At 39.5% G+C, this 24257-nt stretch overlaps 1 protein-coding gene across 2 annotated transcripts in view; it reads right to left on the minus strand.

Moving 5' to 3' along the window:
* LOC111142965 (GC-rich promoter binding protein 1 like 1) overlaps nucleotides 1-24257 on the minus strand; it is a 61149-nt gene that overhangs the window by 16384 nt on the left and 20508 nt on the right. For both annotated transcript variants that reach the window (XM_022496321.1, XM_022496320.1), the window contains exons 2-5: nucleotides 16455-17454; nucleotides 15765-15879; nucleotides 12015-12144; nucleotides 11381-11667 (exon numbers count right to left, since the gene is read on the minus strand). In XM_022496321.1, coding sequence (XP_022352029.1) covers nucleotides 11381-11667; nucleotides 12015-12144; nucleotides 15765-15824 — 477 coding nt within the window. In that variant the 5' untranslated portion in view covers nucleotides 15825-15879; nucleotides 16455-17454. The remainder of the gene's footprint in view (nucleotides 1-11380; nucleotides 11668-12014; nucleotides 12145-15764; nucleotides 15880-16454; nucleotides 17455-24257) is intronic.

Below are 24257 nucleotides of genomic sequence, written 5' to 3' on the forward strand. Positions count from 1 at the left end.
GAATAATGAAGGTAACAGAGAAAGAGATGAAGGGAAGGATGGAAAAGTGTTAAGAGCAGTAACATTTAACAACTAACTACAACTAACTAACAACTAACGTACAGGAGGTATGAGTAGGACACTGGTATCCAAGCCTAAACTTTACAATATGCTAATAGAGTAGGAAAATGGCTTTTTGGCAAAATTACCCGAAGAACATTAAACAACAGAAAGATGCCCAGATTCCACTGAGCTTCTGAATCAACATATCTAGGGATGGGGCCCCAGCAGGTATGTATTTTCAATCCATCAAGGAGAGAACCACAAGCAAAGAACAAGCACAGAAACATACTGAAGAACCAACTCACCATATAAATGGAAAAAATTAATGACAAAATATGAAGGACAGATAATTACACTCCTCTGGATGGAAAAGTACAGGTAGAGGGAATCACCATGGATAAAAGCTGTATTTTCCCATTTTAATAGGTTTGTGTTCTTAGTCACATTCTACTCAGGGTTTTCAGAGATACTGCCCCTGTTTATATGTATCTTTTACTTCTTTCCACTGATTTTTAAAAATAGTAAAATATACAGATACAAAAAACTGCATAAAACAAATGGGCAGAAAGTTCTTGTAATCACCACTGAATTCACTGTTTAATCAACAGAACATTACCAGCCAAACCAGAAACATTTTATAAGATTCATTAAAAAAAAAACTAACAACAACAACAACAAAAAAAAAGCCCCACAAAAACTCAAACAACAAACCTCTCCCCCTCTAAAAATAACCATTATCCTAACTTATGGTGATCACCTCTTTGGTTTTACCACCCAAGTGTATGTCCCTCAAAATGATAGTTTGGTTTCCAAAAAAACATCTCTCACTTCTCTTAACCTACAGGTTACTTAAATAAATGTTATACCTCTAGATTTCCTATAAATTGGAAGCTGGTTGGAGAGACTACAGAACCCCTCTATACTCGTTTATTTTGGCAAGGCAGGGTGGTAAAGTATAAAACTATTGGCTAACATTTTGACTCTGGTAATTGTTATTCTACTTTTTTTTTTTTTTTTTTAAAGATTTTATTTATTTATTTGACAGAGAGAGATGACAAGTAGGTAGAGAGGCAGGCAGAGAGAGAGGGGGAAGCAGGCTCCAGGCTGAGCAGAGAGCCCGATGCAGGGTTTGATCCCAGGACCCTGAGACCATGACCTGAGGAGAAAGCAGGGACTTAACCCACTGAGCCACCCAGGCTCCCCACTGACTTTTATTATAAAACTTTGTCAAAGTCTGATTTTTCTTTCTAAGTCACTGGGACTTGATGTTCAAGGGGTATTTTTCTTTTTCACTTGAATCTAGCATTTTATAAGCCTACTTAGGTGCTGGCTGTTCCGGCTGTCCTTTCAATTCACAGCTCAAATTTTACTGTATTTCAAGAAATTATTCTTGAATTATAATTTTTAGCCTTTAAGCAGTTCTTTTTTTTTTTCTGGGTATGTGTGTGTACAGGATCTTTATACACACACACACACACACATGTGTATATATACATACACATATATAAATGATTTTTGACCAAATCCGTATCATTTCTCATTCTTTTACTATTTTTAAAAATAATGAAGCATTAAAAAATTAAGTAAACTCTATCCTTAATGTGGGGCTTGAACTCACGACCCTGAGACCCGAGTCATGAGCCCTCCATGAGCCCCTCAATTCTAATTAAAAAAAAAAAAAAAAATTTGAGAAAGAGAGAAAGAAAGAGAACACACACATGCACAGGGTGAAGAAGGGTAGGAGGGGAGGGAGACAGAATCCCAAACAGATTCCCTGCTGAGTGTAGAGCCTCACTTGGGGCTTAATCCCAGGACTCTGAGACCATGAACTGAGCTGAAACAAAGTCGATCACTTAACTGGCTGTGCCTCCCTCACTAAAAAATTTCCTCTTCTGGGGTGGCGGGGTAGCTCAATTGGTCAAATGCCCGACTCTTGATTTTGGCTCAGGTCATACCTCAGGGTCATGGGACTGAGCCCCACACTGGGCTCTGCGCTCAGCAGAGTCTGTTGTCCCTCTCCCTCCGTTCTCCCCAAATCCCCCTTATTCTCTCCCTAATAAATAAAATCTTTAAAAAACTTTGTCCTCTTGTAATTCTTGTTTTCGTCTTGTAATTCTTGAAAAACAGATTATTCTCTTGTGTTCCTTGTTTAGTCTCCCTTTTCCTCAAAATTTTCATTACTTTTTTAAAGAAAGATTTTACTTATTATTATTTATTTGAGAGAGTAAAGGTCGGAGGGAGAAGCAGACTCCCAGCAGAGCAGGGAGCCCAATGTGGGACTCCAGGATCATAACCTGAGCTGAAGGCAGATGCTTAACCAACTGAGCCACCCAGGCACCCCATCAAATTTTTCATTACTTCTTTCCTGATTTCTAGCACTTTTTTCTGGTTTAGGTTGTTCTTATGCCATTTTCTTAGTATCATTTAAATTTTAAAACAGTATAGTAACACTGTAGTAAGAGTAAATTTTAAAAGGTTCTTATCTGTTTTGTGGACATGTTGTACAGGTGTACTCTGCACTGTAGGGATGTTACTCTGCTCCTTATTCTCTTGATCCTTTATGTTCACTCATATGATTAGTTTTTGTAAATGTGGGTCAAGACAGCTTTTCTGACATCAAGCTTTAGAGCTCTCTGTTGTGTTGTTTTCATAAAGTGTTAAAAAATATGGTGGCTTAGTTTCTTTCATGCCCTGGCTACATTCCTCCCTCCCTTTTATCTCAACCTTCACTTTCCTTTGTCTCTACTGTTTCCACCTCCACAGCTCAATATGGATCCTATTTCCAACTGCTTTGTGTTCAGCGAGGGGCTACATTCTAGAAGGGGAATACACTGGCTGGTTAATATAAACAATGATAGTACTCAGTGCCATTTACCAACTTATTGCTTCTTAGTTCCAAAGTCATCCTTTTTGCCTGCTCAGTATAAACGTGTCTGGGCACTTAACATTTTTTCCCTTGCCAGGTGGAAAGTTAACTTTTTTGTCAGTAGAGAGCAAGAAAGATTTCTGCTTCTTGTTCCAGTGTGCTTCCTCAGCAGGCTCCTGCGGCACCCAGCTCCTGCTAAGCCAGGTTCTAAAGTCCACGTGAGCTCTGACTTGAGTGGTTCTGTAGCAGAGTGATACCTGAACAACTCTACCGGGTACTCAAGAGGGCAGATTTCAGCATGTTCCCTGAAAGCACCCGAGCGACTGTTCTGTCACTCAGTAAGCACCAACTAAGCCCTTTTTAACAAGGTCTGGTGGTGATGGGGGAAGAGGGAGACTCTCCCTTGGGCACTCTAGCTTAGCCCTAGGGTTATTAGCTGTCCCTTATATTGGCTACTTCATATTCTTTAGTGTTCTCTTTATTACTAGCCAACCGCTCATTACCCCAATCCTGTACTTTCCCTGTTCAAATTACTGTGTGGTTTCTCTCTTCATTGATCCCGCCAGACCCTTCTGAGCCACCCAGGTGCCCCAGAAATAATTTCACTCTGGGGTGCCTGGGTGGCTCAGTCAGTTAAACATCTTACCTTTGGCTCAGGTCATGATCCCAGGGTCCTGGGATCAAGTCCTGCATCTGGCACCTTGCTTAGAGGGGAGCCTGCTTCTCCCTCTCCTTCTGTCCCTCCCCCTGCTTGTGCCCTCTCATGTTCTGTCAAATAAATAAATAAAATCTTAAAAAAACAAAAAAACAAAAACAAAAACAAAAAACCCCCCACTTTTGTACATCCTGCACAGATGTCTAGATTCTCATGTCAACATTTTACACCACTTATTCCAACATTCTCTCTAAATATATTTTTTCTGGAACCATTTGCAACCTAAACCATTCATCCTTAAATACGTATTTCTTTAAAAACACATTAACACAATCACAGTGTAATTGTAAAAATTGGACAACTAAGATCAACAAATACTATCTAATCTGTCACACTTATTCAAACTGTAACACTGGTTAGTTTTATAGCAAAACAGAATTTTAAAAATGTACACTGTTTTCTCTTCATCCAGTGTCCAAAGGATCGTATGCTGCCTTTTTTTTTTTTTCTGGAGTAGATTCCATGCCCAACACAGGGCTTGAACTCATGATCTTGAGGTCAAGAGTCCCACCAACTGAGCCTGCAAGGTCCTCCTCACAGGATTCCTTCAGTTGTCTTATCTCTTTAGTTTTCTTTAATCTGGTATTTTTTCTTTCATGATAAAATTTTTATTTTTATTTTTTAAAAGATTTTATTTATTTGAGAGAGAACACAAGCAGAAGGAGAGGCAGAAGCAGACTTTCTACCAAGCTCGGAGCCCAATGCAGTGCTCAATTCCAGGACCTGGAGATCATGACCTGAATCAAAGGCAGACGCTTAACCATCTTTGCCATCCAGGCACCCCCATGACAACATTTTCAAAAAGTAGAGGCTAGTTCTTTTGAAGAATCTTTTGTAATTCTTTATAGTAGAACTCCAACTTGAGTTTGTGTGATATTTCCTCATGGCTAGATTCAGGCTATGGATTCCTGGAAGGATCTAAAGAGGTGAGGTTGCATCCTCAGTGCATCACATCAGGAGGTTTATTTTATCTATTTCTACCATGCTTGGTGATGATAATCTGTTTTTAAATAAAATTTACATACAATGGTACACACATATACTAAGTAAACAATTCCATGAGGTTTGAAAAATGTTTATAACTCCTCAACCTCTCTAAAAACAAAATTACCTACTGCAACAGTGAAGTTCCCTCATGCCCTTTCCCAGACAATTCCCACTCCACACAGGCAACCACTGCTGTGACTTTCTTTTCCACCATAGATTAGCTTATTCTAGGACAGCACATAAACAAAATCAGGTAGTATGTACCATTCTGCAACTCATTATGTTGTTTTATTAGTCACTCCTTATTAATGAATACATGTAGTCCATTTCATGATTATACCACAAGTTTTCTATTTTTTTTTTAAGATTTTATTTATATATTTGACAGAGAGAGAGAGAGAGAGAGAGATCACAAGCAGGCAGAGAGAGAGGGGGAAGCAGGCTCCCCGCTGAGCAGAGAGCCTGAAGCAAGGCTTGATCCCAGGACCCTGGGATTATGACCTGAGCTGAAGGCAGAGGCTTAACCCACTAAGCCACCCAGGCGCCCCACAAGTTTTCTATTTTTGTGTCAAAAACATTTAAACTGTTTTCAGTTTGGGGCTTTTATGAATAAAATTATAATAAATGCCCATATACCTTTGTTTCTCTTGAGTAAATATTTAGAAGTGCTGGGTCACAGGATAGGGCTTATGTTTAGTTTTACAAAAATCTGCCACATCCTTTCCCAAAATGGTTTCTACTTCATGCTCCTACCATGTATGAGAGTTCCAAACGCTTGAAAATGTCACCAAATTTAATGTTTTCAGACTTATACATTTTAGCCATTGTGGTGAATGGGTAACGGTATCTCATAATCTGAATTTCCACATTTCCCTTGTGACTAATGACACTCATCATTTTGTTCATGTGACTACTGGCCATTTGTGTATCTTCCATTGTGAAGAATCTGTTCAAATCTTGCTCATTTTTTAAAAATATTGAATTGTCGGGGTACTTGGTCGGCTCAGCTGGAAGAGCATGCAACTTGATCTGAGGGGTTGTTTGAGCCCCACATCGGGTGTAGAAATTAAGATTTTTTTTTTTTAAAGAGAAAAGCTTGTGTGCAGGAGACCTACGATGGGGTTAGAGAGGTAGGGCCCAGAGGGAGAGGGAGAGACAGTTCAAAGCAGACTCCTCATCTCAAAACCCTAAGGTCACAACCCAAGCTGTAACCAAGAGTCCCATGCTCAAGCGACTGGGCCACCCAGGCACCCCTAAATAAATAAACTTGGAAAAAATAAAGAAAAGAAAAAAAGAAAGACGAGTGCCTGGGTGGCGCAGTTGGTTAAGTGTCTGACTCTTGATTTCAGCTCAGGTCCTGATCTCAGGGTTGTGAGATCGAGCCCCGAGTTGCATCAGCTCATCACTGGTCTGAAGTCTGCCCAAGATTCTCTCTCACACTCCCTCTGCAGGCCCCCACTTGCTCACTCTCTCGAAGAGAGAAAGAAAAATCTATATTGAGTTGTCTTTTTATTATTGAGTTATAAGAGTTATTTATATTACGGATACAAGTCCCTTTTCACAGATATGCTTTATAATTATTTTCTGTATTTTCTTTGAGTCTGTGAGATAAGCAGATGTTCTAAATTTTGATGAAATCCAATTTATCAATGTTTTCCTGTAAGGTTATTGCTCTCTTTGTCCAAAGAAATCTTCTCCTACCCTCTAAGGCATAAAGAAATTCCCCCAAATTTTCTTCTAGAAGCTTTATAGTTTTAGGCCTTACATTTGGGTCTATAATTCCTCTCGCCTTTTTTTTTTTTTGGTATGCTATGAGGTAGGGGATATCTATCTATCTATCTATCTATCCTCTCTCTATATACACACAGTTATTCTAGTACCATTTGTTAAACACATTTCTTTCTCTATTGGTCTGTTTTAGTATCTGTTGAAAATCAAATGACTATATAAATGTAGGTTTATTTCTGAGCTCTTTATTCTGCTCCACTATTAGTCTATCCTTATAATAATGTAACATCTTGATCATTATAATTTTGTACTAAGTCTTCAAGTTAGAGTAAGTCCTCCAATTCCATTCTTTCTCAAGATCACTTTGGGTATTCTAGGGTCTTTCAATAAAAAATTTTATTTCAATAAAAATTTTAGGGGTACCTGGGTGGCTCAGTGGGTTAAAGTCTCTGCCTTCAGCTCCAGTCATGATCCCAGGGATTGAGCTTGATCCTGGGATCAAGCCCCGCATCGGGCTCTCTGCTCCTCAGGGAGCCTGCTCCCTCCTCTCTCTCTCTCTGCCTTCCTTTCTGCCTACTTGTGATCTCTGTCAAATAAATAAATAAAAATCTTAAAAAAAAAAAAGAAGTGATACATCAGTAAAAATTTTAGCATAACTTAGTCCATTTCTGTAAGAATACACGCTGGTTGGTGTTATGCAGAATCTGTAGAACTGCTGTCCTAACCACGCTCAGTCTTCTAATTCAAAGCCTCCCATTCACAACGGTATCTCTTTCATTTAGATCTTTAATTTCTCTTGGCAATATTTTCTGGCTTAGTATAGAGATCTTTCACATCTTTCGTTAAATTTATTACTAAACATTTTATTCCTAAGCAATTTTAAAAGTTTTTATTTTTTGGCTTTACAAAAAGCATTTTATAAAACTTCATTTCCCAATTGCTTATTGCTGGCACATAAAAATACAACAAAATTTTTGAAAAGTAAACTCTATACCCAATGTGGGGCTCAAACTCATAACCCTGAGATCAAGAGTCACATGCTCTACCAACTGAGACAGCTAGATGCTCCCAGTTAATTTCAACATAGGTTATCTTTACTTTTTAATGTTGCAAGGGAGACATTACTATCTATGTAACAATGCAGAGAAAATTAGTTTTTAAGATTTTATTATTTGGCCGAGAGAGAGAGAGAGAGGGAACACAAGCAGGGGGAGTGGGAGGGGGAGAAGGAGGCTTCCTGTTGAGCAGGGAGCCCAATGTGGGGGCTTGATCCCAGGACCCTGGGATCATGACTTGAGCCAAAGGCAGACAATTAATGGCTGAGCCACCTGAGAAAATCAGGGTTATTTTACTTGTCCAAGGTAACTGTAAGACTGTTTATTACATCAAACTAATACCATTTTAAAACAAAAAATAACTTTTCTAATTATACATTGTACAGTATAGAAAAATATATAGAAAATTTATAAAATATATATAGAATATATAAAAATATATATAAAAAATTTGTCCCCAAAATACCTTGATTTTACTATTCTTTGGTTAACTACTCTTTCTTAACATACCCCTTTCTTCTTCAACCATTTACTTCCCAGCCTCCTTACAGCTATTTCCATAGGTTCTAGGCCCCTCTCTGAATATATCACTCTCCATTCTTACCCATCCACCAACCTCATGTATCATCTTTTTTTCCATGTGCACATCTCCAGATCTTACCCATCTTTTTGATAAAAAGAATTTGTTATCTTCTCCCTCCAATTATGCTCCTGTTTTTCCTTTTAAAATTAATTACTTATTATTCATCAATTTGCTTTAAATTGAAATTGAAATTTTTTACTCTTCCTTCTCTAGTTACCTCAGTTCCAATCCTTTAAATTTGTCCTCCAAACCACAATTGTTTACAACCTAAATGTTTGCAAACAGGGAAATGGATAAATAAATCCAGTATAGTCACACAACAGTATATTATGTAATAGTGAAAAATTAAAGCAAGGTTTCTCAATCATGGTAATACTGCCATTTGGGGCTAGGCAATTCTTTGTTATGGGGCTGTCCTGTGCATTCATTGTACAATGTTTAGCAACAGCCCTGATCTCTACATACTAGATGTCCATAGCACTATCTCCAGTTGTGACAACCAGAATTTCTCTAGATATTTCCAAATGTGCCTTTGGTTGGGGGTGTGTGTGGATGGGCAATGGGAGCAAATTTGCTTCTGGTTGAGAACCACCGGTCTAGGGTTATACGTATCAAATACAGATAAATCTCAAAACAATTTTAAGCAAATAAAAGAGAACTACGATATTATCCATATAAACATAAAAATGAAGGAAAATGCTATTAGTGTAGAGTGTTTATGGATACATACATGTAGTGAAAGTTTACCAAAAACATGATAAAGCACAGAAGTCAAGGTGGTGATCATCTCTGGAGCGGGCGGGGGTGGGGTGGGGGGGGGAGAGGGTAGTGAGGATAGTAGGATTAGGGAAGCTTTAATCTGATGATGTGCATACTTGACCACTTTTCTCCTTTATGTACATTTTTATGTTTCTCCTTTTATATATACGTTCCTCCTTTTATGTACATATCTTTATGTACACTTAAGATATTTTAAAGAGGCGCCTGGGTGGCTCAGTGGGTTAAGCAGCTGTCTTCGGCTCAGGTCATGATCTCAGGGTCCTGGGATCAAGTCCCACATGGGGCTCTCTGCTCAGCAGGGAGTTGGCTTCCCTCTCTCTCTGCCTCTCTGCCTACTTGTGATCTGTCAAATAAATAAATAAAATCTTAAAAAAAAAATATTTTAAAACATAAATGCCGTATTAATTTGCCCTTACTGACCTGGCTCAGGTTTGACTGACAGCAAACTTCCACTTAAATCACTCAACAGGCATAGATAGTGCTACTTTCACATTTTTTTTTTTCTGTTGTCGATTTATTTCCCACTGGGAATGCCACAGAATTGATAATGGGCCTTCTTATCAAATTCTGCCAATCAAAGGTGCCTGGGTGGCTCAGTGGGTTAAAGCCTCTGCCTTCAGCTCAGGTCATGATCTCAGGGTCCTGGGATCAAGCCCCACATCAGGCTCTCCGCTCCGCAGGGAGCCTGCCCCCCCACCCCGCCTCTCTGCCTACTTGTGATCTCTGTCAAATAAACAAATAAAACCTTTAAAAAAACAAAACACAACACAACAAATTCTGCCAATCAGTAGTATAGAACCTATTCAAAAGGGACTCTTAAAAAAAAAAAAAAAGCAACTTTCACTTTACCCCACACTACTTCTTGTTTGCAACAATCATTGCAAACAAACATTTTCTACCAAAATGTAAGAAACCAAAACTAATAGACCCAAATAAACTTTATGCTCAGCTGGCTCTCGCCACAACGTAAAATATATACTTTTAGATAAATATTCGTATCATATATAAATTACCATTACAGTGGGTTAATTTACTAGGTGGAATAAAATACAAAAAGAAACTCCTAGGAATATAATTAAACATTTTGTTGTTGCTGGTTTGATGGGAGGATTTTAACCAAGTTCCCAAGCATGATGAGCAATAGAGATTTTATTAACTATTCCCACTGGTCTTCCTTAAATGTGCTAAGTTTACTGAATAATGAGTTATAATTTAGTATCATAGTAAGTTTTGGACCACTGGTATTTGGAACATTCTGGACAATATTCATTATGTTAGGGCAATATAAACATTTCCACAAATAAAGTTGTGAAGGATAGGTGCCTGGAGGTTAGGTATTCACATTAAAAAATAACATTTAGGGGCACCTGGGTGGCTCAGTGGATTAAGCCACTGCCTTCGGCTCAGGTCATGATCTCAGGGTCCTGGGATCGAGTCCCACATCGGGCTCTCTGCTCGGCAGGGTGCCTGCTTCCCTCTCTCTCTCTCTCTCTCTGCCTGCCTCTCCGTCTACTTGTGATCTCTGTCAAATAAATAAATAAAATCTTTAAAAACAAACAAACAAAAAATAATAACATTTAGGGGAGCCTGGGTGGCTCAGTAGTTGAGTGTCTGCCTTCGGCTCAGGTCATGATCCCAGGTTCCTTGGATTGAGCCCTGCTTCTCCCTCTCCCACTCCCCCTGCTTGTGTTCCCTCTCTCTCTGTCTCTGGCAAATAAATAAATAAAATCTTTAAAAACAAAACCAAAAACAAACATTTAAAGGATTCCAGAACATTTACTAGACTTTGGAGAAGAGGAGCTGATGCCTAAATTTGACTGTTATTCAGTTGGATTCATTAATATATTAAAATGGCCATCCCAGAAGTGATTGGCTAATTTAATGTGCCACTTTAAAAAATAACTATAGGGGCTCCTGGGTAGCTCAGTAGGTTAAGCCTCCGGCCTTTGGCTTAGGTCATGATCTCAGGGTCCTGGGAATGGGCCCCACATCGGGGTCCCTGCTCAGTGGAAAGCCTGATTCCCCCTCTCCCAGTCCCCCGCTTCTGTTCCCTCTCTCACTTTTTCTGTCAAATAAATAAATAAAATCTTAAAAAATAATAATAATAAAATACAGAAAACTTTTTTTAAGGTACACTAAAAACTCTACTTTGAGAAGCCAAAAGTCATATAATTCAATACACAATGGCAAAGTTTTACTGTATACATCGGCACTCCCAACTGCATATTTGTAACATCACAACTATTTTATGTAAGATGAAAAGGTCAAGAGTAAAAAACCTCTTATGGTAGTTAGAGAAAGACAAGTCAACATGAAGACCACATTTTTACATAACCTGAACATTGAATTTTGAATGCTGAACTTTATAAAACTTAAAGGAAATGAATTTTTTGAAGTTTCAAAAGCATAAAGATGAAAAACATGGAGATTTGCTGAAAGTTACTTAAGAACTTTGGTCATCACCTTTATACTAATTAACTTCTTCCCCTCTAAAAGCAGTAAAAATCTAAACTTAGGGACTTCCTTTTTAGTAATTTCTTCAACTTTCTCATTATTAACAGGGTCTTCTATTTATGGCATTATTTGTTTAGGTTTTAACCACACATTTAAACCTTGATACTTACAAAGTCTTCCTCTTCAAATTGTAATTTTTCCACCTTGTCTTCTTTCTTTTCTTCCCTAATCTCTGTAGGTGGCTTTTCTTGAAAGGCACAGCCTTTCCGGGAATGGAAGCTGCCATTCCAGTGGCGATGGTTCCCTGTGCCACCCCCACTACGCTGGCTCATGCCATCATGAACTCGGGAAGAGCCATGCCAACCAGATAGGTTCCCTGTGATTCCAGCATATGCTCCCTTAGAGACACCAGAGTCCACAGAGTCGTGGCGAAACAGGGAGGGTTGGTGCCAGGAATCTAGAATAGTAAGGACAAGTAACACATTAGGTTTTTGCTTCCTGATTTGATTTGCAGTACTTCCAAAAGCCCATCAGGGGACCTTTTTTTTTAAAATAAAAGATTAAGTCCACAAAATTATCTTTTCCTTTTAATGTAATTTCTATATGAGATCTTCAATTGAATAAATGACACACGAGAACACAAGAACGTTAGAAAGCCAATGTAACTGAATAACAACAACTGAAGATCTAACTGGGAAACGTGTTTAAAAAACAGCCTATCAAGGTCATGGACGTGTACCCTCTATGTGGGCTTGTCCTAACTGAGTAGCTTAAATATAGTCATGGAAGCTGGGCATGGCTCACCTCCTGCAGTTCGTAGAGGTCCATTGTTAAAAAAGCCATCAGAGGAATTATGTCGACGACGGCTTACTCCAAACCTACGGTCTCCTCGGGGTAGGTGCTCTCCGTGTTTTTCGAAGGTGGCTGTAGGTGACTAAGATGATCAAATATAGAGAAGCAAACAGATTAAGAAGATAACAATTTCTTCAATTATTTGCAACAGAGAGGGTAAAAAAAAAAAAAAAAAAAAGCTCTGTCAATATCCATTAAAATAAGCTCTCAAATTTTACACATAAGGTATTAGGTTAACCTTGTAACAGGAAAGGAAAAGCAACATGCTTGGTTAAAAAAAATTCTAGGGACGTCTGGGTGGCTCAGTTGGTTGAGCAGCTGCCTTCGGCTCAGGTCATGATCCAGCGTCCTGGGATCGAGTCCCACATCGGGCTCCTTGTTCTGTGGGGAGCCTGCTTCTCCCTCTGCCTCTGCCTGCCCCTTTTTTGCCTTGGTCCGCTCCTCTCTCTCTCTCTCTCTGACAAATAAAAAAAATCTTAAAAAAAAAAAAAAAAGTTTAAAAAAAATTCTAAACAACTTTATTATTCTGCAATTGAAGAGAGAAATGGTTTAAATACCACAGCACTTTCCCGAGTAACAACGACATGGTTTTTACAGTTTTATAAAACACTTATTTCTATGGGGCGCCTGGGTGGTTCAGTGGGTTAAGCCTCTGCCTTCGGCTCAGGTCATGATCTTGGGGTCCTGGGATGGAGCTGCGCATTGGGCTCTCTGCTCAGCAGGGAGCCTGCTTCCCCCTCCCCATGACTGTTGCTCTGCCTACTTGTGCTCTCTCTCACTCTATCCAATAAATAAATAAAATCTTAAAAAAAAAAAAAAACCACTTACTTCTAAAAACTACTTAATATTCATAACAGTATTATAATTTGGCATCAGCTTCATTTTACTCATTTAAACATGAGGAAAGAGGTCAGGGAAAATGAGTCTTTAAGGTTATACATTGAAAAGGAAGCAGTTTTAGATGAACTTTCATTTACCTCCCTGTTCCAAATAATTTTATTCTAGAACATTCTTTTTACTAAATTTTTAAAAATTATTATTTTTAGAGCATTCTTTAATTTCAAGAGAGAGACCGAAAGTCTTAAAAGGTATGAAAAATACGGATATAACTGACAAAGGCGCAGAGGAAAACTACAGGTTGAGGCACAGACATCTTTGCATCTATTTTCTTAGTTTTATAGTTTTTAGCTCTTTAATTTAGGTTATGATCCGCTTCAGGTTTATTTGTGTGTGGTATGAAGTAAAGGTTGAAGTCAAGGTTCTCACTTCATATCTATCTATCTCTAGTTCTAGAACCATTTGCTAAAAAAGAATATCACTTCCACATTAAATTACCTTGGCACTTTAGTAAAAAAATCTATGTACAGAACTATATGTACAGAAGCATTTTTGAATTCTCTATTCTATTCCATTGCTTTCTGTCTATCCTTATCCCAACACTGCAGAACTTTGTTCAATGCAGCTTTACTAGAAATAGTGAAATCTCATTTCCCAATTCTTTTTACTCTACTTTACTGTGCTAGATTATTCTTTGTAAATAATAATGCTTTCCTGGGTCCCACAACTAATCCCTCAGGCCCACCATCCCCCAAGCTTTGGGTCAGATTATGTCAATTAAGAGATCTTGGGAATCTCCAAAGGACGACTCAAAATGAAGTTTAGAGCAAAATGTTGTGGGTCTAAATAGATCAGGAACATCTGCCCCAAAATTCCCATTTAAAAACAAGGAAAGGGCAAGGGTCTCAGTCAGTTGGGAGTCTGACTCCTAATTTTGGCTTGGGTGGTGATCTCAGAGTCACGAGATAGAGGCCTGTGTTTGAGATTCTTTCCCTCTCCCTTTGCCCCAACCCCCACTCTGAAGTGGGGGCACTCTCTTTCTATGAAATAAAATTTTTTTTTTTTTTTTTTTTTAAGAGCATGAGAGAGAGCACGAGAGGAGAGAGGTCAGTGGGAGAAGCAGACTCCCTGCTGAGCAGGGAGCCCGATGTGGGACTTGATCCCAGGACTCCAGAATCATGACCTGAGCTGAAGGCAGTTGCCTAACCAACTGAGCCACCCAGGCGCCCCTATGAAATAAATTCTTAAAAACAAAACAAACGAACAAAAAAACAGGGGAGGGCACCTGGGTGGCTTAGGCGGTTAAGTGTCTAACTCTTGATTTCAGCTTGGGTCAGGAACTCAAGGTTCTGGGATGGAGTCCTATGTCTGGCTCCATGCTCAGTGTAGGGTCTGTTTGGGATTCTCTCTCCCCCTCTCACTCTGTCCCTCCCCCACTTATGTTCTTCCTCTAAAATAAATAAGTTTTTTGAAACATAAGGGAAGATAGGCCCCCCCCCTTTTTGAGATTACACAGCAATGTGTCCCTCCTCTATTAGTTGGCAAAATGGGAAGCATTTTTTTTTTTTTAAGATTTTATTTATTTATTTGACAGAGGGAGAGAGATCACAAGCAGGCAGAGAGGCAGGCAGAGAGAGAGGAGGAAGCAGGCTCCCCGCTGAGCAGAAAGCCCGATGCGGGGCTTGATCCCAGGACCCCAGGATCATGTCCTGAGCCGAAAGCAGAGGCTTTAACCCACTGAGCCACCCAGGTGCTCCATGGGAAGCATTTTTAAGCTTATTAGCTTCCCAAAGTTTTCTTTACCAATAATTGAGGCTGTTCTTTTTTTTTATTTAAGATTTTATTTATTTGAGAGAGAGAGAGCACAAGCAGGGGAGAAGAGGGAGAGGGAGAAGCAGCTCCCCGCTAAGCAGGGAGCAAGATGTGGGGCTTGATCCAAGAACCCTGGGATCAGGACCCAAGCCAAAGGCAGACACTTAACCAACTGAACCATCCAGGTGCCCCAATAATTGAGGCCGTTCTTCTGTGCACTCTGAGTACACCTAATCCACTCTGGGCTACCTTCACTCTATATGAACTGGCTGTTTTTACTTGTCTTTATTCCTAATGTAACATACAGTTTCCCCTGAAATCATTAAGTAGATTATCACCCCTAAAACAGAATTTCTAGGATTTAATCTGAGATCCATGTAAGTAGTCAATGTCTCTCCCTTTTCATCCTCCTCATCTACTACTACAGACAAATGTGCATTTACACCAAAGGTCCATTTCCCCAAAAAACCATTTTGCGTTTACCTCTGACCCTCTTTACCTAAATAATAGATGAGCAGATATGTTTTGGTTCCAAAGTGTAGTGCAGTTAATCCAGGCAACCTTTTTAAAATAAAGATTTTATTTATTTATTTCAGAGAGAGAGAGAGAGAGAACAAGCATGAGTAAGGTGGGCGGGGGGAGGAAGAGGCAGAGGGAGACGCAAACTCCCCACTGAGCAGGGAATGCTACATAGGCCTCAATCCCAGGACCCTAGGATCATGACCTGAGATGAATGCAGACACTTAACCAACTAAGCCACCTAGGCGGTGCTTCAAATCCAGGAAATCTTAAGTGTGCCACATGAGGAAAGCTTAGCATATAATGAAATAAGGGGATGAGGAGATACCTGGCAATGGCGGGGTCCACAATAACTTAAACTGTCTATTTATATCATATGAAAACATATATAATACGTCTATGAAAACATACTTTAAACCCTCAGGCAAGACTGAATACACAAAAACACCTAGACTTTAAAACAGAGGCCATCAATAAGTTGGGGATAAAAAGAACTGGTATTTGGAAGGTTACTACAGGAATGAAGAACAGTACCTTAGCTGACTGTGGTGTTGAGAAATTTAGCCAAGCAGGAACAAAATCATGCTGCGCCATTTAGGTCCAGTGTCTCTTTTCAGCAAGGTGAGGCATCCAACCTCATGGCCAGGATCTGAAAATGAGAAAACTCAAATCGTTATACTTGCAGGGACCTGATACCAATGTACAAAAGAGTCTCTGATTACTCTAAGATTCCCTCTTTACACAAAGACCTGCTGTCTCTGAGCCTCTCTAAGACTACTTATCTGGCTCTATAACCTCAAAGAAGTTCTAAACAAAAGCAACAGTCCATGAATAATGACTATGAAAAACACATAAACAGAAAAATATGACACAGACCTGGAAGGTTATATGAAGACTAATGAATTCTTGAGTTTTAACAGAAGACCCTTAAGAATAAACATCTACTTAAAACTACTGATATTTATGAAGAGATTAATATGCTTCTGGTACTCTGGTAATTCGTGGCAAAAGCAGAAAAGATCTTAGAGAAGATACAATCCCTCAAGATTTATTCTTTTAATTCCCTCAAATACCCACTAGCACCAGTTTTCCCAGGAGATCCACTGGTGTCTCCCACTACCCCACTAAAGCTCCTCAAAATTAAATACACCAGAAAACAGTAGCTATTTTCCAAGATACACATACATAGTCTTCTTCTGAAGTTAGACATAGGAGAATATTTACCCCAGAGTGTAACCTCTGTGGTCCTGTTTCCCGAACTCCTTGAGTCTGCCAGCTGGATTTCCTACGAGGTTCTCTTGTTAAAAGGGTGCTTAAATAGGCTGGCCAGCAGCACGCCTTGTGATAAAGCACAAGGAAGCCAGGCTCTGTCTGTATCACTCTTTCAAGTCTCCTCAATTGCTCATCTTAAACTATCTAGTTCCTGACACGTTTCCAAAAAGGGGAAGGGGGAAGGGGAAGGGGAAGGGGAACATAAAAAGTATTTGTTACATTTAAAAAATGGGGGGAAGGGGAAAGAGCTATGTCTATGTTCACCTCATTCAACTTCCTTGAGTGATGGCACTATGATGCTGCTTAAATAGATAATACATGGACATTTGCACATTGAGTGCAAACACTGTTCATAACAAGGTCATAACTGGAAAGAGGTAAACTCATGTGTGGGCAAATAATGCCATCAAAGCCACAGATCAAAAATATAACATTAAAGAGCAATAAAAGATCTTCTGAGCAGTCAATTCCAGTGGCAGAACATCCACATAACAAAGCCCTTAATTTATAAATCTCATTATTCCTACAGAGCTGCTAAAAAGTGTGCGGATATGTATTTATATCTGTTTTATTCTTCAAAATCTAAGGGACATAGGAAATCTTGTTTGTTTTTAATTAGACAGGAACTTAGTATGTTTTCCTCCAAAGAATAGCAGCTTTCAAGGCAAATTTCTTGGGTTATATAAAGCTCCCAAATGTATCTTCTATTTCTTTGGTTTTCACTATTTAAATTCACAGCAAAATTAAAACAAGTAGAAATAAAGAAGTCAAGGAGTAGTCAAGGAGTAAACAGTTCCAAAGTGAGGTCTTCTTCTCCGCCTCTTCCTGAAGACTGAATTGAGCTGGAAGGAGATACGAGGAGTCTTCTACTGCTTTAGTAGAGTAGTCATTTATTATTTTGGATCCATTTCCATCATTATTCAATCACTTAAAAGGCCACAGGAATCTATCACTATAAATAAAAAAGCAAAATAGCACAGTATCACAAGAAGCAAAATCACTGTTACATAGAATTGCTAAAATGGGATACAAATTATCAGTCAATAAAAGGTACTACTAATCAAAATTTTAAGACCAATTTAGACATCATTTTAATGTGTCACCATCTATAATGACAACATAATTAGCTATAATTATTTTAAGGATTTTTAATGGTTTTTAGACAAGTCACCTGAACTGAGTTTGTTTTATATAACCTCATCCGTTATTAGCTGCCAAAGGTAATTCAGAAATGCAAATTAATGAATGTGTTAGATCTACATTTTCTCTCATATATGGGAATAACTTACTCTAAGTAATCACATAGCCATATAACTTGCTTATTACCGTAGTCATCGACTAATACCACCACAGCTGGATCTTTTTTTTTTTTTTTAATATTTATTTATTTATTCATTTTGACAGAGAGAGGGAGTGTGAGGATACAAGCAGGGGGTGTGGAAGGCAGAGGGAGAGAGAGAAGGCAGCACCCTGCTGAGCAAGGAGCCCAATGCAGTACCTGATCCCAGGACCTTGGGATCATGGCCTGGGCCAAAGGCAGACGCTTCATCGACTAAGCCACCCAGGCGTCCCACAACTAGATCTTTAAAAACAAGTCATCTGTTATAGCATTCCTTCCTCTTCAGATACCTAGTTATCAATGGAGAGACTTAAGCTCTTAGGCTCTGACTTAAGATATGCTGTAAGAGATGACATAAATATTTCTCTGGCAAATTCCCAACATTCTTCTATGAGCTACAAAGTTTTTTGATATAAGAAGAGGCTTGCATCTGTAGGCAATCCTGGTCTATACTGGTAAAGTCTAGTTTGGAGGATATTTCTCAAGTTTACAAGAATAAGAAATACCCAATTTGGACAGTAAATACCTCTGTGGGGAAATGAAAGGAATAAAAAAGAGGTATTGGGTGGCTTCAATTGCATCTGTAATGCCTTCTTTCTTTTATTTTGGTTTTTAGATTTTATTTGTCAGAGAGAATAAGAGAGAGTGAGCATACGTGCACAAGAAGAGGGAGCAGCAGAGGGAGGGGGAAGAAGCAGGCTCCCCACTGAGCAAGGAGCCCAATGCCTTACTCAATCCCAGGACCTTGGAATCATGACCTGAGCCAAAGGCAGACGTTTAACCAACTGAGCCATCCAGGCATCCCCGTAATGCATTACTTCTGAAGGTAAGTGATAAATACATGGCTATTCACTTGCTGTCTACACTTTTTTAAACATTTACCAGTTTATTAAAGAATATGATAAAGGATATCAATCAACAGCCAGATTTAAGAGATACATCGGGTGAGGTGAGAGAAGTGTGCATAGCTTCTGAGCTCTCTCCAGGTACCATCACTCCCCCCAGTCTCCACAAGTTCACTGGTCTCTACACTTTCTATATACTTGTAATACTTAAAAGGGTAATTAACAGAACAAGCACATAAAAAGTTAAGTAAAAGAGGGGCGCCTGGGTGGCTCAGTAGATTAAAGCCTCTGGCTTTGGCTCAGGTCATGATCCCAGGGTCCTGGGATCGAGTCCCGCATCGGGTTCTCTGCTTGGCGGGGAGCCTGCTTCTCCACCACCACCCCCATCTGCCTCTCTGTGTACTTGTGATCTCTCTCTGTCAAATAAATAAATAAAATCTTAAAAAAAAAAAGGGTTATGAAAAGATTTGCAATTTATAAGGTGAATACATATACATACACATAAATACCTATCGATCATCCAGAGTACATATATTCCTTCAGCATATATAAAAAAAAGCTGATTTTATACTAGCTAAAAGTCTCTGTTCCAAAGAATAAAACAGTCTATGTTCTGTAACCATACTGTATTAAACTTAGAAAATGACTTTTCTCTTGCAGTGCCCACTCTCCTCCTCCTTCCCGAAGAGATCCTGTCCAAAGCCATTAGGTGGGGCCAAACAAGGGTAAGATCTATTAGTAGCAGAAGCACAGAGCAGGGTGTTGGGGCCTAATCAGGATGTGAAGTGTGTCCATTCAGGATGAAGGATAGGGAAATGTGTGTATGGAAGGAGACCACTGCAGGATGTCAGAGCCCATTAAGAAACATAAGGTGAATGTCCTATTAGGAGGGCAGCCCAATTCAGAGTGCAGGAGCCAGAGTAGAATGAGGAAGACTCCTGGCAGAGGAACAAGGCCAAGCAAGAAGTTGAGGGCTTCCATGTAGCAAGGTGCTTTATATAGGTATTGCAACCTGGGTGCAGTAAGGAAGGAATTCATGTAAGGGAAGAGAGGTAATTGGAATTTAGCTACATACTGGGTATTGATCAAAACTTACTGTGGGAGAAAGGATGTTCTGATAAAGAAACTTTCAACACACTTAAGCAGAATTACAAAAAACTACTACAAATAAATCTGCAATATAATAGGGTGGAACAGTACTTAATGGAAAATAAGCTTTAAGACCACTTAAAAAAAAAAAAGACTAAAAGGGGCGGCTGAGTGTCTGAATCAGTGAAGCTTTCCACTCTTTTTTTTTTTTTTAAAGATTTTAATTTATTTATTTGACAGAGAGAGATCACAAGTAGACAGAGAGGCAGGCAGAGAGAGAGAGAGAGAGAGAGAGAGGGAAGCAGGCTCCCTGCTGAGCAGAGAGCCCGATGTGGGATTCGATCCCAGGACCCTGAGATCATGACCTGAGCCGAAGGCAGCGGCTTAACCCACTGAGCCACCCAGGCGCCCCGAAGCTTTCCACTCTTGATTTTGGCTCAGGTCATCTCTTTCCCTCTCTCAAAAAGCAAAAACAAAGACCAAAAAAAAAAAAAAAAAGTCAGAAATAATGGAGATAATTTTTAAAAATTTATAATTAATTAAAAGATTAGCAAGAGAAAACTGGTAAAACTGCTTAGGGGAAAAGATACAAATAAAAAAGACATCATGAAGAAGAGGACATAAACAACAGATTAAGAAATATTATGAGCAAAACAATATCATTAGCAATTTACATGCTAATAAATTTGAAAATCTTAAATTAGATAATTTCTATTACTTGGCAAATCTGTCACAGCAGAAAACTTGAATAAACCTGTATATATTATTATAAAGCAAAGACACTTAAATGTGAATCAGAAAACTCTCCTTTTCAAAAAGGTTCCAGGTGAAGAAGAGAAGCTGAATCTCTGCCTGTAATTTGCTCTTGTTAGCAAAGAAGTGCTTCGTTAGTGAACTGGGTGGGACGGGGCGGTTAGCACTTTGGCCCAGACTTAAAAAAAAAAAAAAAAAGTGTGCACAAAAGGAACAGCTAATTCAAGTATGACCTCTTGAAACTGGTTCAGTGGCCCAGTCTAGAGATTTTTAAAATCAGGAGTGACTACAAGACACACTCTAGGAAAAACCAGCTTTTAATATAAACAAAAGAAACCAATTCACAGGATATTTAAGAAGAAGAAAAATAAACAGAACTTCATAACTGATGGGATATGGAGATGGATATAAAGGAGAAATATAGGCTCATTTCTAGCTTATGCAACTACATAAATGACCATCATATCATTCGCTAATATAAGGAGTAAAAGCTGACTGGTTGCTGTTCCTTCAGTGTAACTCAAGTTGTTTTGTTTTTGTTTTTTAAATATTTTAAGTAATCCCTACACCCCATGTGGGGCTCAAACCCACAACACTGAGACCAAGAGTCACATGTTCCACCAACCAAGTCAGCCAGAAACCCCTAGAATTGTTTTTTTTTAATGTATGTCTATACCTGTAACTCCCAGAAATAAATACATGATAACAATATCCACGTAATAGGTTTTTATGAACAAAACATAACTGCTGGATGATTTTTGTCTTAAGAATCTGGTTTAGGGGGCACCTGGGTGGCTCAGGTCTTGATCCTGGAGTCCTAGGATTGAGTCTCACATGGGGCTCCTTGCTCAGCAGGGAGTCTGCTTCTCCCTCTGATGCTTTCTCTCTCAAATAAATTAATAAAATCATAAATTTTAAAAAAAGGAATCTTGGTTTAGGGGCACCTGGGTGGCTCAGTCAGTTGAGTGTTGGACTTGATTCCAGTTCAGGTCATGATCTCCAGGCCCTGTGTCAGGCTCCATGCTCAGCACAGAGTCTGCTTGTTCCTCTCTCTACCCCCACTCCTTGCCCCCCCCAGCACACTGCTTGCTTCTCTCTCTCCAATTAAGTAAATAAATTTAAAAAAAAGAAAAAGAAAAAGAAAAAGATGGGGTGCCTGGGTGGCTCAGTGGGTTAAGCCTCTGCCTTCGGCTCAGGTCATGATCCCAAGGTCCTGGGATCGAGCCCCGTATTGGGCTCTCTGCTCAGTGGGGAGGCTGCTTCCTCCTCTCTCTCTGCCTGCCTCTCTGCCTACTTGTGATCTCTGTCAAATTAAAAAAAAATCTTAAAAAAAAAAATAAATGAAAATGAAAATATTTTAAAGTAGGCTCACAACCAGTATGGAGCCCAATACAGGGCTTAAACTCACAACCCTGAGGTCAAAACCTGAGCTGAGGGTGCCTGGGTGGCTCGGTTGGTTAAGCATCTGCCTTCGGCTCAAGTCATGATCCTGGGGTCCTGGGATCAAGTCCTGTGTCGAGTTCCTTGCTCTCTCTCGCTCTCAAAAATAAATAAAAATCTAAAAAAGTTAAAAAAAAAAATAAAAAAAGAACTTGGGGCGCCTGGGTGGCTCAGTTGGTTAAGCAACTGCCTTCTGCTCAGGTCATTATCTGAGAGTCCTGGGATTGAGTCATGCGCATCAGGCTCCCAGCTCCACGGAGAGTCTGCTTCTCCCTCTGACCTTCTCCCCTCTCATGCTCTGTCTCTCTCTCAAATAAATACATAAAATCTCTCTTAAAAAAAGGGGGGGAGACCACCTGCTTCCTCCTCTCTCTCTGCCTGCCTCTCTGCCTACTTGTGATCTGTCAAATAAATAAATAAAATCTTAAAAAAAAAAACCACACACACAAAAAAACAACACACCTGAGCTGAGATCAAGTCACATCCTTAACCAACTTAACCAGGCACCCTTTTAAAAAAACAAAACAAAACAAAACAAAACACAAAACACACACACACGTATATATAAATATACATACATATATTTTAAAGACTTCATCTGAGAGAGTGCATGCCTGCGTGCACCCATGAGTGAGGAGGAGGGGCAGAGGGAGAAACAACTTCCCACTTAGCCAGGACCCTGAGATCATGACCTGAGCTGAAGGCAGATGCTTAACTAACCAGTCACCCAGGTACCCCTAAAATATGTAATTTTATTAATTAATTTTTTAAAGATTTTATTCATTTACCTGACAGGGAGAGAGAGAGAGCATGAGTGGAGAAAGGTCAGTGGGAGAAGCAGACTCCCCGCCGAGCAGGGAGCCCAATGTGGGACCTGATCCTAGGACTCCCGGACTGCGACCCAAGCTGAAGGCAGTCGCTCAACCAACTGAGCCACCCAGATGCCCCTAAAATATGTAATTTTAATATGAGACATCAAATACATGTTCTGAAGCTCAGAAAGGTCTGTCCTGGAGACAGAATTGTGGGAACTGTCAGTCTCTGGTAGACAATGTTTAATGTCAGAAGAAAGGAGATCTAGGGAGGCTATAAACATATGAGTTTCCAAGTCCTGTCTATTCCATCCCTTAGTTTCCATTTCTATTTATCACTCCAGGTTCCAATCACCAATAAGAAAACTGGTTTCATAAGGACTACTAGTCTCTTCCTCCCTCTGCCTCAACCTCTACTCTTCGCTGCTAGATCTCTCTTCCTAAACCCAGGCTCAAATTGTATCACAACCCTGGCTTAGAATTTTTGTCTTCCTACCAACTACAGAACAGGATTTAAGGTCCTCCGTCTGAGCGTCAAGAAATAAATGTTTCCCCACAAGGAATTCCCCTTCTGAAATCTTCAAAGCACTTTGTGCCTTCTAGTGCACTTAACCTTTGTTCCTTCCAGAATAGTTATAAATGCTAATCTTATCTCCCAAGCAGGCCAAAAACTTATTGGCTTCTAGAATCCTGCCTTGCCCTTTGAAACTCATCTAACCTGGTACCCAGCAGGTGGTAAGGATTCAAAGGTTTAAGGAATTAATTTTTACAAATTACAATAAAGAGGGGCAGCTGTGTGGTTCAGTCGCTAAGCATCTGCCTTTGGCTCAGGTCATGATCCTGGGGTCCTGGGATCAAGTCCTGCATCAGGTTCCCTGCATGGTGGGAAGCCTGTTTCTCCCTTTCTTGCTCCCTCTGATTGCGTTCCCTGCCCCTGTCAAATAAATAAATCTTTAAAAAAAAAAAAAAAATTACAATAGGGGTGCTGGATGGCTCAAATGTTTAAGCATCTGCCTTCGGTTAGGTCATGACCTCAGGGTCCTGGGATGGAGTCCCATATGGGGCTCCCTGCTCAGTAGGGAGCCTGCTTCTCCCTCTGCCTCTACCTCTCATGAATAAGTATATAGAATCTTTAAAAAATTACAATAAAGCAAGGATGCAGAAAACTGGAACCCTCATAAACTGGTGGCAGAAATAGGAAATTGTCTAACTGCTGAAAACAACTGGCAGTTCTTCAAATAGTTAAACATGGGAGTTACCGTATGAATGAACATTTCCACTCCTTGGTATATATCCAAGAGAAATGAAAGCATACATCTACACAACAACTTGTAAGTGAATGTTCACAGCAGCTTTACTCATAAGTGACAAAGAAACCAAATATCCAAACAGATGATGAATAGAGAAACAATAGGTGGTATATCCACGTAATAGACTATTACCCAGCTATAAAAAGGAATGAAGTACTGATACATGC

Source organism: Enhydra lutris, unplaced genomic scaffold, assembly GCF_002288905.1.
Source record: "Enhydra lutris kenyoni isolate GAN:26980312 unplaced genomic scaffold, ASM228890v2 scaffoldscaffold9, whole genome shotgun sequence".
Taxonomy (NCBI): Eukaryota; Metazoa; Chordata; class Mammalia; order Carnivora; family Mustelidae; genus Enhydra; species Enhydra lutris.